The 13,688-nt window shown below is 38.2% G+C and overlaps 1 protein-coding gene across 1 annotated transcript in view; it reads left to right on the top strand.

Moving 5' to 3' along the window:
- The window catches only part of LOC140233696 (E3 ubiquitin-protein ligase MIB1-like), a 346,055-nt gene extending 333,365 nt beyond the window's left edge, over window positions 1-12,690 (top strand). Inside the window, exons 14-21 of the mRNA XM_072313796.1 lie at window positions 2,397-2,483; window positions 3,200-3,328; window positions 3,789-3,970; window positions 5,503-5,692; window positions 6,317-6,395; window positions 7,309-7,395; window positions 8,112-8,299; window positions 12,550-12,690. Of these exons, the coding sequence (XP_072169897.1) occupies window positions 2,397-2,483; window positions 3,200-3,328; window positions 3,789-3,970; window positions 5,503-5,692; window positions 6,317-6,395; window positions 7,309-7,395; window positions 8,112-8,299; window positions 12,550-12,690 (1,083 nt within the window). The remainder of the gene's footprint in view (window positions 1-2,396; window positions 2,484-3,199; window positions 3,329-3,788; window positions 3,971-5,502; window positions 5,693-6,316; window positions 6,396-7,308; window positions 7,396-8,111; window positions 8,300-12,549) is intronic.
- The last annotated feature ends 998 nt before the right edge of the window (window positions 12,691-13,688 follow it).

Below are 13,688 nucleotides of genomic sequence, written 5' to 3' on the forward strand. Positions count from 1 at the left end.
GCTCCTACATTTGATATATTACAGTAACTAATTTGCATGTGAAATTGCCATCCGATAGTTATCGGATGGCATAGCATCGGATAACTATCGGATGGCCTGCAGATGGCCATCTGCAGACCACATTTATTTCGCTATGGGTAGTGCTCGATAAAGACAATCATGTCAACTTTCACATCTAGAAAAATTCCCTCCCATAGAGATAACACGTCATAACGAAGATACAGAAAAAAAGTACTTATGACCTTTGACCCCACTTTGCACAGACAAGATGGCATCTGAGCAAAAAGTGGTTATTTTGTGAAATGATCCTTGTAACATGGTCTTTACGTGTGCAAAATATGGGAAAGATAGGACATATATTTACTAAGATACAGGATGAAATATTTATGACCTTTGACCCTAATTTACATACCCAAGATGGTGTCCGATCAAGTAGTTTTTTTTTTATGAAATCATGTACATTGTACGTAACATGAACTAAACATGTGCAAAATATGGGGGTGATAGGGTCTGTGTTTCTTGAGTTATTGCAAAGAAAGTTGCAGAAAGGAAGAAATATCTCAATACATCGAAGATAAGCTTTAATTTCAACCAAATTTTCTGACATGATGCCGACGTCGTATGAAAAAATGAAGGGCACATTACGATAGCCCAAAGTCTCAGCTACAACATATTAAAATTTGGGAGGAAATTCACCGAAGCATAAGTGAGCTAGTGCTCGAGAAAGATAGTCATGTCAATTTTCATTTCCAGAAAAACTGCACTCCCATAGAGATAACACGTAAACTGGTCAAATTTGACAAGATTACTTTGAATCCATTTTTACGAGGTGATGCCGTCATCCAATCAAAATGCTGTTATTATATTAATGAAAAAGCATTTAATAAGCTACAACATACTGAAATTTGTGTGAAAATTGGCAAAGGATAGGTGAGATATGCTCGAGTGAACTTGAAATTTGATGACGTCATTTTGAAAATTTACTTTTTTTACTTTATCAAGAAATTTGATATCTTTTAATCATTTTTGCAGCATCGCTGACCCATGAAATGAGATGTACAACTCATCAGCTTTCAGAATATGTACAGAAAATGGGGGGTCACCGTCCATCCTGACGAGTAAAATCGGATTCAAAATTGGCGTTTTTTTTTTGCATTGTTGCACTGTATATCGCCATTGACGCGCGCGCGGAATTTCAACTTTGACTGGCCCGTGTGATGTCATATTGAGTCGGATTGACTTGAAACTTGGTAGAAATATTCCTTGACATTTCAGGCATCCGATAAATGTGAAAAAACGGGAAATTTCTATTGCGTATGAGCTGTGCGTGCGTATATGTGCGCGCGCGTACGCGTCCGTCCAATTTGTTCAATTTTTCAAAAAATGCTCTAAATGGTCTGAAACGTGTGCAAAAAAAATTTGAGCTCGATCTGAGCATATAAATATTTCAACACGCGCGTACGCGCACGTTTTAAGAGAAAATATGAATTTTGATTATATGAGTAGAATGCGCTTGACTTGAAATATACGTGACGTAAATTTCATTGAAAATTTTCATTCCATTAAAGAGATATGATTGAGAATGTGTTTTCATATAATGACGTCATAGTGACGTCACGGTCGACTAATCACTATGATTTTATTAGAAGGATCGTCTTTGGGACATGATACATGTATGGTATAATTTTGACATTGATAGGAAGAGGACTTTCCGAGATTAGCGATACACAACTTTTGCGGAGAAAGAAGAAGAAAAAGAAGAAGAAGAACAAAGAATCAGTACAGATACAGAAGGTGATCCGAGAGGATACTCGGATCACCTAATGAGTTCACCATGGATTTGAACCACTGCTCTGTGCTACCATGGTCCGTCCAGATGAACCAACCCTTAGCCTCAATTCAAGTCTTAGACTCAGTCCAGCCCATAGACACAATTTAGCCCTTTACTCAATCCAGCCCTTAGACTCACTTCAAGTCATAGACTTGATTTATTAAAGTCGAGACTCAATTCAACCAATAAACTTGATTTTCAAGTCTGAATTCTTTTCTTACAAAACACTCAATATTCCAGAATATCTTAGAAGGCACTTTTTTCCATTATTATGAAGATTTCCTCTTTGTTCCAGGGTCTTACAAGTTTGGAACATCACCACACTTGCTCACAGACCACGGAACAATGCAGGGATCTGTGAGCAGGTGTGAGACGTATCAACCCACACAGTTTCCTTCATATTTTAAAAACCTTTTTTTTTTTTTGGGGGGGGGGGACCCTTGTTTCTCTGTGTTCCAGGGCCATGCTGATTCTAGATTCAAGACTAATCAACCCACACATTTTACTTCATATTTTCCTAACTTGTTCTTTCTTTTTTTTTAATCCTTGTTTCTCTTTGTTCCAGGGCCACGCCAACTTGGACCTTCAGAACGTGAACCAACAGACAGCGCTTCACCTGGCAGTAGAGAGACAGCATACGCAGATTGTCAGGGTACGTAAACTTTGATCTTTCTTCTATTATTCCTTCTCTCCCATGCATTGTAAAGTCACAACAGGCCTTTATACTTCACTTACAATCTATCATTAGTAGATCGTTTGATTAGGATGTGCTTCATCATTCTATATAAAGTTATTTAATCTGGGCTTTCATTTCTTCTCATGCTAATTTCTGAATGAATGCTTTCTATCCACAACATTACAGAATAACATGCATTCATTGGTGATTGTGCTAGTATTAGAACAAAGTTAAAAAACAAGCCAATGCAAGCAATCATACCTAAGTAAGTTCACATGTTTGTGTGCTTTCTCCATGTATCATCATTCCCTGCCACTAGAACTTTTTTTTTTTTTTTTTTTTGGGGGGGGGGGGGGGGTGGGGGGATGGGGGGGGGGGTCTGCAATAGTTTATGTAGTAGTTTAATAGTTTTTAAAACTCTTTAAAAATACAAGTGTTATAGAGGAATAGTGACTAAATGTTTTACTGTGCATGTGTGCTTGTTTTTCTGGACAGCTACTAGTCCTTGCCAGTGCCAAGTTTGACCTATTATAATCTGTAATTCTATGTAAATCCATTTTTAATCTGTAAAGGTATGCAATAGTAAAAGGGTTTTTAAAGCTCTTTAAGAATACAAGTACATGTGCGTTATGTGTTTGGGAGGAATAATTGCTGAATGTTTTTTGTGTGTGTTCACTCGTTTTGCTGGACAGCTGCTGGTCCGTGCCAGTGCCAAGCTTGACCTACCGGACAAGGATGGGGACACACCCCTGCATGAGGCCCTCCGACACCACACCCTATCACAACTCAGACAGCTCCAAGACATGCAGGATGTTGGCAAGGTGGGTGGAGATGTGATGTTTGAAACATGCACCAGTCTTTGCCTACTTTGGCCAAGCTGGTCCATGTTCTACACTGTATGTGATAAACACATGGGGTCCATGGTATAGATAGCTTTGCAGGTATCGTAACTTACAATGAATCGCAGTTACAGAGACTCCCACACCGGGCATCTCTTAGATGGGAGATTTTCCTGCCTGGCTGGACCCCCTAGTAAACTGACAACTGATCGCGTGAATATGCACTCAATATTGAGTGCACATTCCACATATCACAGAATTGTGGGTCAGATGAAATGTGTTTTGTTGTTGTTGTTAAATTAATTGTTTTGAGTTTGTTTTTTTTTTTGTTTAGTTTAGTTTTGTTTTTGTTTAGGAGCCAGACCATTTAGTGTCAAAACTGTGGAATCTTGGAAGAACACAATTTGATTGTGTCTTCCATCTTACTTCTCTTTGCTTACAGCTGCTCATGGGGCTGGGCACCCAGTCTGGGGACAAGAAGAGTAGTGCTTCCATTGCCTGCTTCCTGGCGGCCAACGGAGCTGACCTCAACGTCAAGAACAAGAAGGGCCAGTCCCCCATGGACCTGTGCCCGGACCCAAATCTCTGCCGCGCCCTGGCCAAGTGCCACAAGGAGAAGAACAAGTAATGGTTCATGGTGGTGGGTGTTGTTGTGGTAGTGGTGGTGGTGATAGTGGTGGAAGTTGTGTTGAAAGTGGTAGTGTAGTGGTTATTGTGGTGATAGTGTTGGCATCAGTGATAGCGATGGTGGTAGTGATTGCAGTGGCAACATTAGTGGTGGTAGGTGTCGTAATAGTGATGTTAATGATAGTGATGGTGGAGGAGTGGTGTGGAATGATGGTAGTGATGGTGGTGGTGGTGGTGGTTGTGGTGGTCATAGTGATGGTGATGAATGTGGTCGTGGTGGTGATGGTGGTGTGTGTGGTAGTGGTTACGATGATGGTGGTGGTGGTGGTGGTTGTAAGTGTGGTGATGATGATGATAGTGATGTTGAGATGGTGGTAATAGTGTTAGTGATGATGATGATGATGATGATGATGATGATGATGATGATGATGATGATGATGGCAGTGGTGGTGATAGTGGTTATTGTAGGTGTAGTAGCGATAATATCATTGTTATGTGGACATCTTTGCATTATTGTTGCAGCTTTGTTCCTGTTTTTATTGCAGTTCTAGTAATTGCTATCATTGTTGTTACAGATAAATGATTTTTTTTTTTTTAAAAATCAGCAATTCATGGCATAAAAGAGTTTAGCTCTTGAGGCTGTTGAAATTTGTTTAGTGAAAATGGTAGAACTACCAATTCTCCCTGATTCAGCAAGAAACACTTAAAATTAATTGTATCTCATTATCTATTGACCTGACAGTATGAAAACCTCTCATTACATATTTGTACTTGGGAATTATTATTATTTGTTTTCCTATTTAAGTGTATAAAACACACAAATGGAAGGATATTTCAGAATGTATCTCCCTGGATGCTCATTAAAACTTGTAATTGATTTTGATATGTGAATATTAGCAGCCATGTAATGTTAATTCAGCCTGTTAACTCATTTAGGATGAGCTGATTTTGATCTGACATGCATTTCCTGTAGACGTCTGCCTGAGTAGTGTCTGTATACGCTATAATTTTTGCGTGCATAAATTTTCGCGAATTGCCGATGTCACACATTTTCGCGAGTGGTTAAATTCGCGATTGGGGGACCGGAGAAAATATGAAGTGGCAAAGAAAGTGTGAATTTTCACCTTACTAGCAACGAATGCTACCACAGCGACTGGGCTGTGTGTACTAGAGATTCTAGTAAATTAGTTAGACGTGGACATGCTATATGTACGTAAACAAGCTTAGCCAGTGTGGTCTGTTTGGTAAGCCGTAAAATGATCGTATCGTCAAGGCAAGGGATTCATTTTGGAAGGTAATATTTTCGCGTGTTGTTAATTTCGCGAATAGCTCCCGACTCGCGAAATTCGCGAAAATAAAACCCACGCGAAATATATAGCGTATACAGTACTCGGGACTGGTCTTCAACGGGTTAACGAGCCACTCTGATACCTTTCAATGTATTCATGCGATACCAGTAAAATGCTAACAAAGCTCCAACATCATCTTCCCTCCTCCTCCTCCTCCTCCTCCTTCCCTTCCCTCATCAGTTCCTCCAACGTCCTGATGAGCTCGTCTCCCACAGTAGACCAGGACTCTCTGGAGGAGTGTATGGTGTGTTCAGACATGAAGCGGGACACCCTCTTTGGACCCTGTAGTCACATCGCCACCTGCTCACTCTGCTCTCCCAGGGTCAAGAAGTGCCTCATCTGTAAGGAGCAGGTCCAGTCCAGAACCAAGGTCAGGGGTTATCCTTTTCAATAGCACTGTTCTCATTGCATTCAAAATATCGCGATCTAAATTTTGAAATCTTTAATGCGTGAAGAGAAATAATTTTGAGGGATTAGGGTCGTGATCCAGATCACACAAATATTTTTGATTTTTTTTTTCCCAAAAAGATGCAGAGTTGTACAGTGTGATCGGTGACCTCAGGAAAATTCAAGATTTTATATCCCACAGTGCACTGCATGTATTTCTTTTTGCCATGTTTACTAGCTGTGGCGTGCCAGGGTACGTTGTATATTAAATTGGCATTGTGAAATAGCAAGCATATCATTCATGTACATGGGCAGGTCAGCTTTCCTCAAATAATCCTGACTGAAGAAGTTTTGAAATCTTTTACGGTGAGAACTAGGATTACTGCATCTACTGCTTGATAGTTTAGTCTCATCCATTATCTGCCGCTTCCCCGAAAAGAATTAAATTTTCCTTTTTGAAGTTTTATTTATATCTGGGCACATTAATCTTACGACGTTTGCACCATGTCTGTGTGTAGTTGAAGTGAGTTAGAATTTGAATCACAGCTTTTGTCTGATGATTTCTTGTTTTTTTTTTTTTTTTATGCCTCTATTCCCTTTTTCACAGATTGAAGAGTGTGTGGTGTGTTCAGACAAGATGGCATCTGTTCTGTTCCAGCCTTGTGGACACATGTGTGCCTGTGATGGTATGAACACATCTGGAATCCTAGTCTGGTTTCCAGACATTCCTGTGTCATTCCCTCTTTTGTATCATGTTCAGAAATAGTTCTATTCACATGTAAGAAAGGCTTTCAATCATCAGGGTATTGCTGACTTAGGCTGTGAATTCAAGATGGAAGAAAGTATGAGGAGTTACAATGAAGATATGTTCATGTGAGTGACAATGAATTCAATGGCAATGGTCTGGAAAGCAGACTAGCAAGTGAAAATGTAACAATGCTTTGTATAAGCTGTGGACTAGGCTTGATTCAAGAAGTACCACTTTACCATGACAGTGAAACAATAAAGCTTATGTGACATGTTAATAGAACAATCTGAGTTGAGTAATGTAGCACCACATTTTTTGTTTTTGTTTTATTTCAATCGATTAGTGCAGGAAGACATGAGAGGTTTGTGGGATTAATATTTTATTACACTTGTATCTAAATATCTCCTTCAGAGAATGATTTTTTTGTTGTTGTTGCAACAGGTTTAGGTTCAAATGTTTGATATAATTACTTATTATATGACTAGAAATGTGTGTTCAAGTTAATCTTTATCCAGTATTCCTTCATTCATTTTGATTCCGTCAATCAGTCCATCCCCCATTCATTCATCAGTGAATGAATGTATGAATGAATGAAAGCATAAATCAATCAATCAATCAATCAATCAATCAATCAATCAATCAATCAATCAATCAATCAATCAATCAATCAATCAATCAATCAATCAGTGGTAGCTTAATATGAGTGGCTGCTTTGTATCAAAGTGACTTCTTAAGAAGTATGTTTGTTTTACCTTCAGTTATGCCAGTTTCACCTCACAATAAATCAAACAGATATTTCAGACCACAAAACAAACAAAGCAAACATTTTCCATTTTCTTTCTGAATGAAAGGTTGTGGCAGCTTGATGAAGAAGTGTGTCCAGTGTCGAGCCGAGATTGAGAAGACGGTTCCCTTCATCGTGTGCTGTGGTGGAAAAGGTGAGATTACGAGTTTGTGTGTTATTTGTTTTATAGCACTCCTTGATATTCAAGTTAGTTTTAGATCTGATTTGATGGATTGAATATTCACTGTCAAACAATCAAATGTAGTGTACAAACTGCAGAAAGCTCCATATATACCAAGCTGCCCACCCAAAGAAAGAAAGGAAGAAAGAAAGACAGCATAAAAGAAAGGAGTTCTATGTCCAGTTGGCACCCTCACTTTCCAATGTTTCAGCTACCAGAAGGTAGCTTTGTTATGGACCTCACAGCAAGTTGTCTGCTCTCCAGGCCCTGCTTTCAGAAGGAGTGACATTATGGCTGAAAGTGGATTCATCCCCCCCCCAAAAAAAAAAATCAACCAATTAACAAACAAGCAAACTAAGAAACAAACAAACAAATGAACAAACAAACATATAACAGAGTGGAAGGCATAAGCCAACAACAAAGGACCCCAGTAACCAGAGCTTTGACACAAAATGGTAAGATCACCAGCAAGGTGTTTGCAAGATTGCATTATATTGACCGGAGTTCTCGAGCAAGTCAACATGATTGGTCAAATCTTGGTCAAATCAACAAATGTGATTTCTCTATCTTCTTTTCTTTATGCTGATTTTGTTTTCCTTTTATGCACTGGCAAATAAAATGGCAATAATGAGATATAAACTTTGTGGGAGTGGTTTATTGTATCCCTTGATTCTTTGCCGATTCTTTAGTTCCGCCGTCATCACCAACGTCAACCTCGTCACCAGCCAACTTGATGCCGAGTAACGCCAACGTTGCCGGAGGAGGCGGCGGCGGAGTCAACATCGCCGTGTCGTCCAGTCAGAAACCGGTCAAGATGAACAACACCAACCTGGAAGTGACCAAGCTCAAGCAACAACTGAACGACATCAAGGAACAGGTGAGGTCAAAGGTCACAAAAATCCACTCTGACAGAGAGAGTCTGCTTGTGGCGGTTATGTGTCTGGCAATCACATACATGTAGGGACTGCAGAGTCATGCATTAAAAAATTGATAAAATAGATTATTATTTTAGTAAATCTTAATATCCGAGCATGAATAGATCTCTGGTATACAAGCAGATGTAGAATAACTTCCCATATTGTCAAAGGGGTGACAGACATTCTCATCTCAAATTTTTGAGAAAAAAATCACTTTTTTATTACTTGTCAGATAATCTATCAAGTAATATTTTGTCCAAATCCTAGGTGTCTTACCCCCAAAAATGCAGCTACAACTTGTACTTGTACCACAGCATGCCAAAGGAAAGGAGATTCCATTTGTGATAGTGCTTTGGAATCCATGTTTCTTCATTCTTCTGAACATTTGACATACATGTATTTAAGAGACAAGGTTTTGTTGCCTCAACAGCAATATGTTGGTTTTTCTTGATATAATATGTAAACAGTGTCATTCGAGCCTTTACTAAGCACTCTTTCAGATTGCTTTTTGAGCCCCACCCTTCCCTCTTACATTGGTGTCCGACATATTTCTCATGGTATGGTCAACCCTTTCTGTACCAGGGACATTGGACAGTGTGTACAATGCTATGGGATTCTCCACACCAATTGGCACTAAGAGCACAAAAAGAGTTAATAAGGAAAAAAAGTTGAGTTATGTAAGATGGTCATTGTGCAACCTGAAAGTCAAAGGATCCAATCAGCCTTTGTTTAACCCTCCATGTGCCACATTAATTTTCCATATATGTATGCGTGTGTGTGACATGTGTGCACATGTGACTCCCTGGCGGAAAAATGGTTAAAGTTGGTCACCAGTAATTGCATGTTTGTGGAGAAATTGACACTTCCTGTCATTAATCCAATTTGGAGACACTGAAGCCATGATAGAGGAAGGATTTTCTTCCAAATTGTCAATTCACATTCCTGAACTGGACTTTGAGTCATCTCCATGTTCATTGTCATTGAAGGTTTGACTAGTGCATGATACTATACATGCTAATCATTGGTATTCAATGGTTACAGCTGACACCGTATCATAGTAATACAATTTTTATTCTATTTTGTTTTATTTCATTTTATTTTTTTCTTTTATTTCATATTATGTTATTTCATGTTATTTTATATTATGAATATATTATTTTGTTTCATTTTCTTTTATTATTTAATTAATCAATTTATTCATTTATTTATTTAGTTATTTATTGATACATTTATTTATGTATGTATTTATTTTTCTTTACTTATTTGTTTATTTATTTATGTATTTGTTTATTTATGTATTTATTTATTTTTATTTATTTATTTATTTATTTATTTATTTATTTATTTATTTATTTATTTATTTGTTTATTTATTTATGTATTTATGTATTTATTTATGTATTCATTTATTTATTTATTTATTTATTTATTTATTTATTTATCTATTTATTTATTTATTTATTTGTTTGTTTGTTTGTTTGTCATGGCTATCATCATTCAGAACTCAGTCCAAGAAGCAGAAGTTAATTGTTGCCACAGAAAACTTTATTGACAAAGCATTGCCCCTGTCTTGATTCAGTAAACTCAACTTAAAAGTAGTCTGCATGTTTCCCATACATACACTAGGTGAATAACTTGGTTGTATGATGGTGTTTGCATTTTTTGTTCTTGTTAGTGTTTGAATGGAGATGATGATTTTCTTTTGCAACTGGTTGACAAATTGCTATATATCCATGTAAATGAGCACTGAATTGATCAGTGCTTTAGTTAATAGTAGTAGCCATGACAAAGGAAATCATGTGCGTACATACATGCACTCCTAGTACTTGAGCAGGATTCACACCTACCTGTGTACGAACTCCTTGTCACCCGGACAGGCACCTTACCACTATGATTTTCTTTGTGTCTGTATGTTTGGGGAGAGAGTGGGCATTGGTTAATACCAAGCCTGAAAACTTGTGGATATTGGCAGGCTTTGCAAATTATAGGTGGCAACCCGTCACTCTTATCTTCTAGGAAGCATAGAAAGAGGATGGCCTCTTTACTCGGATAGTTAGCAGGATGAGAGAAAATGGGGAGAAAATACGACTAATCTAAGACAAGCAGAGTGTGAAACAAGAACCCTCTCCACCGCCAATTGCGCAAAAGAAGTCTGGGTGATAAACTAGGTTAGACACACTAATCTTCAAAACTCTCGTCGCACAATTTTGTTGAGACACATAAATTTGGATCCCCTTGGGGCTGTAGCTTGCTTTTCTTTACTTTATCATGCAGTATTGACAAAACAAGTTGCCATTTGATGCCATGCCATAAAACAAAGAAAGCGGACCTTTGTTACAGAGAATAGCTTGAGGTGCTTTATAATTGCTTTTGAAAATGAAGGTGTTGTGCCAAATAAGTGATTTGCTTTTTTTATTATTATTATTATAAGGCTATCTCAAGCGTGATTCTATCTTCTTAATCTGAGTTGTGTGACTGTGACTATAAATATTCCATGGAGTAAAAACTCAAAATTAGGCTGAGTTCCTATCATTGTGTGGGATTAATTTATGATGAACAATGTCCACAATTCTGACATCATGGCAGATAGGCAAGACTGTGAGAATTATGGCCAAGAATGGTCCAAGGCTCTAGTCATGTTCACTGCATGTACTTCTTTGCACAAACGGTGTAGAATTTGAGTTTTAGCTTATAAGCGTTTGTTTGTTGAGTTGGTGTTATTGTCCCTTTTTTTTTGGGGGGGGGGGAAGGGGAGAGGTGATTGATGAGGTTGGGGTTATGGTTGGGATTTGGAGGGGGAGGGGAGACTCAATGTTATCCTCATCCTTCACTTTTTTCCCCGCTTTGCTAACTTCTATGTGAAGAATTTAGATGCAAAAACAGAATATGTCCATTTTTATCAACTTGAGATATTTGAGACTGAATCTGCCGAAAACGGAGAAAACGATTTAAAAATTTGTTATGATATGAGAGATATCTTTAAAAATATTTCTTATTGTATTGTGAGTGCAGTATCATTGAATGATTTTCCTTTTTTTTTTCTCTATTTGATGATGATCTTAATCTAAAATCTTTAAAAATGGCATCAATCTGTTTTTGCATTCAAACTCTTCCTATCTTCTGTCATTATAGCATCTTTCTGTCATCATAACCCTGATATGAAAAAGAAAAAAAAAATGTGATTTGAAAATACGTCTCTCACTGTATGGAAATACAGTTGAACCTCTCTTATCCGGCCTCCCTTTATCCGGATCTCTCTGTTATACGGACACAATCTCGCCGTGATTTTTTTTTTTTTTTTTTAATAATTACGGGAGGAAATGGGGATTCCCAACTCCTTGAGAACTCCTGTACAAACACACATGAATTACATATTACTTCCAACATTAACATACACCTCTATTTTAGGGTCTGTTACTGAGTGTAACAATGAAAATGTTGCAGTATACACATTACTACATGTGGTACTACAATGGGCTACATCAGTAGGACCTACATGTGTATGTGTATGTATAAAGCATTGAGTCTCCCGTATCCGGCCAAATCCCTTATCCGGATGAGCCCCAGTCCCGACTTGTCCGGATACGAGAGGTTCAACTGTAAATAGATAGCAAAGCAGATATAATTTCAGTATGTGTGTAATGGAGTAACCTTGGCTTTAGCTGCGCCATGGCTGACTGTAACGAGAAACACCTCTTCATAACCACAAATTTTGTGTGATCGTTTTTCATGCATTAAACAGACCTCGCCATTGTGGTTGATTAGTGATGGTCCAGTGATAATGCCTACTGGGGGACCTTGTGGGTACGGCCGCTTCCCCCCCCCCCCCCCCCACCACCCCTCCTGGTTCTTGCTTGCCTCCAGGGTAGCTACACATGTAGCTGATGCTTGCTTATGAATGAAACCACATGGGTCCCATTTCATAAAAGATGTTAGGATGGTGTCTCTTGCTGGAATGGCAACTTCCAATAGCAACAGCCAATCAGGAAGCTGGATTCTTGTGGTTATACCATGACAATTACCATTCCAGCAAGAATTGCTATTTTATTATCTTCTATGAAATGGGTTCATGGACTGCTTACCAGACTTCACTGCTTTGCCGTGCCTGGCTGATTGACAGACAGTGAGAGTAGGGCCACTGTAAATCAAATTTTGAGCATAATTATGATTATTGGTACATCCTATCTCTCTCTTCTCTCTCCGTTCCCCAGACGGTTTGCCCGGTGTGCCTCGATCGAATCAAGAACATGATCTTCCTGTGCGGCCATGGAACCTGCCAACTCTGCGGAGACCGAATGTCAGAGTGCCCCATCTGCCGGAAGCCGGTGGAGAAGCGAATTCTGTTGTATTAGCACAGTGGGTCAGCTGAGTGCCGCTGCTCATTAGGAGAAAGTCTGTCTTCATCCAACATCAATATGCACACCTGGGACTGAGCCTGCTTTATTTTGTTGTTGCTTTGTTTTGATTTGTTTCCAGTTTTGTGTTGGTTATATGCCAACCTTTGAAGTTTAAGATAATAGTGCTTATAGCAATCTAGGTTTAAGTGTCATTCATTAAGGGCGAGTATCAGAAGCTTGGAAATGAAAGGATTATATCTCAAACATGATACGTTGAGTTAATATTCACTGTAGAGCTTAAACAAAACAACAGTAAAATTTTGATAAAAATATGTATATCAGTGAATCAGGTAAAATACAACTTAGAAGAGTGTGATGTTGGCAAAGTGGAAGATTGATCTGTTAGGGAATAGAGATGACATGACAGCAAAGTTCATTCTGTCCATGTGTGCGTGATTCTTATCTCTAATTCAGGTTATTCCCATCCTTATCATTGCATGATGCTGTCATTCACAGAAATCAACAAACTAAATTCCCTATGACTTGATTTCTGTTTTGCCAAATAAGGGAATGTTTTATATTTTGCTGTATTTGAAAGAAAAATGCACTTGCTGTGGTTACTGATCTTATTGCTAACATTTTTTGAAATGAAAATGCTAGAAGTATTCTATGATAGAAGATGTAGAAGAATGTTTAGTGTAATTATGACTTAAGATTGTGAAGGTACATTCTGTTTAATTTGTGTAATTTGTTTTGTTTGGTTTATTTATTATGATGACATACAATTTTAGTGCCACTGCCTGTAATTTGCTTTCAATTTGTGACATACATTAGACATTTCAACTCATTTTGATTTAGGAAAAGAAAAAGTAACAACAGCAAGAGCATTCATGATAGATTTGTTACTGAGCTGTCTTTATCGAAGTAGTCAGCACATGTTAACCCTTTTTGTGCCAGGGACTTTGGACAATGTGTTGAAGGCAGTGTGATTCTTTTCTGTGTAAATCGGCACT

This window comes from Diadema setosum, chromosome 10, assembly GCF_964275005.1.
Source record: "Diadema setosum chromosome 10, eeDiaSeto1, whole genome shotgun sequence".
Taxonomy (NCBI): domain Eukaryota; kingdom Metazoa; phylum Echinodermata; class Echinoidea; order Diadematoida; family Diadematidae; genus Diadema; species Diadema setosum.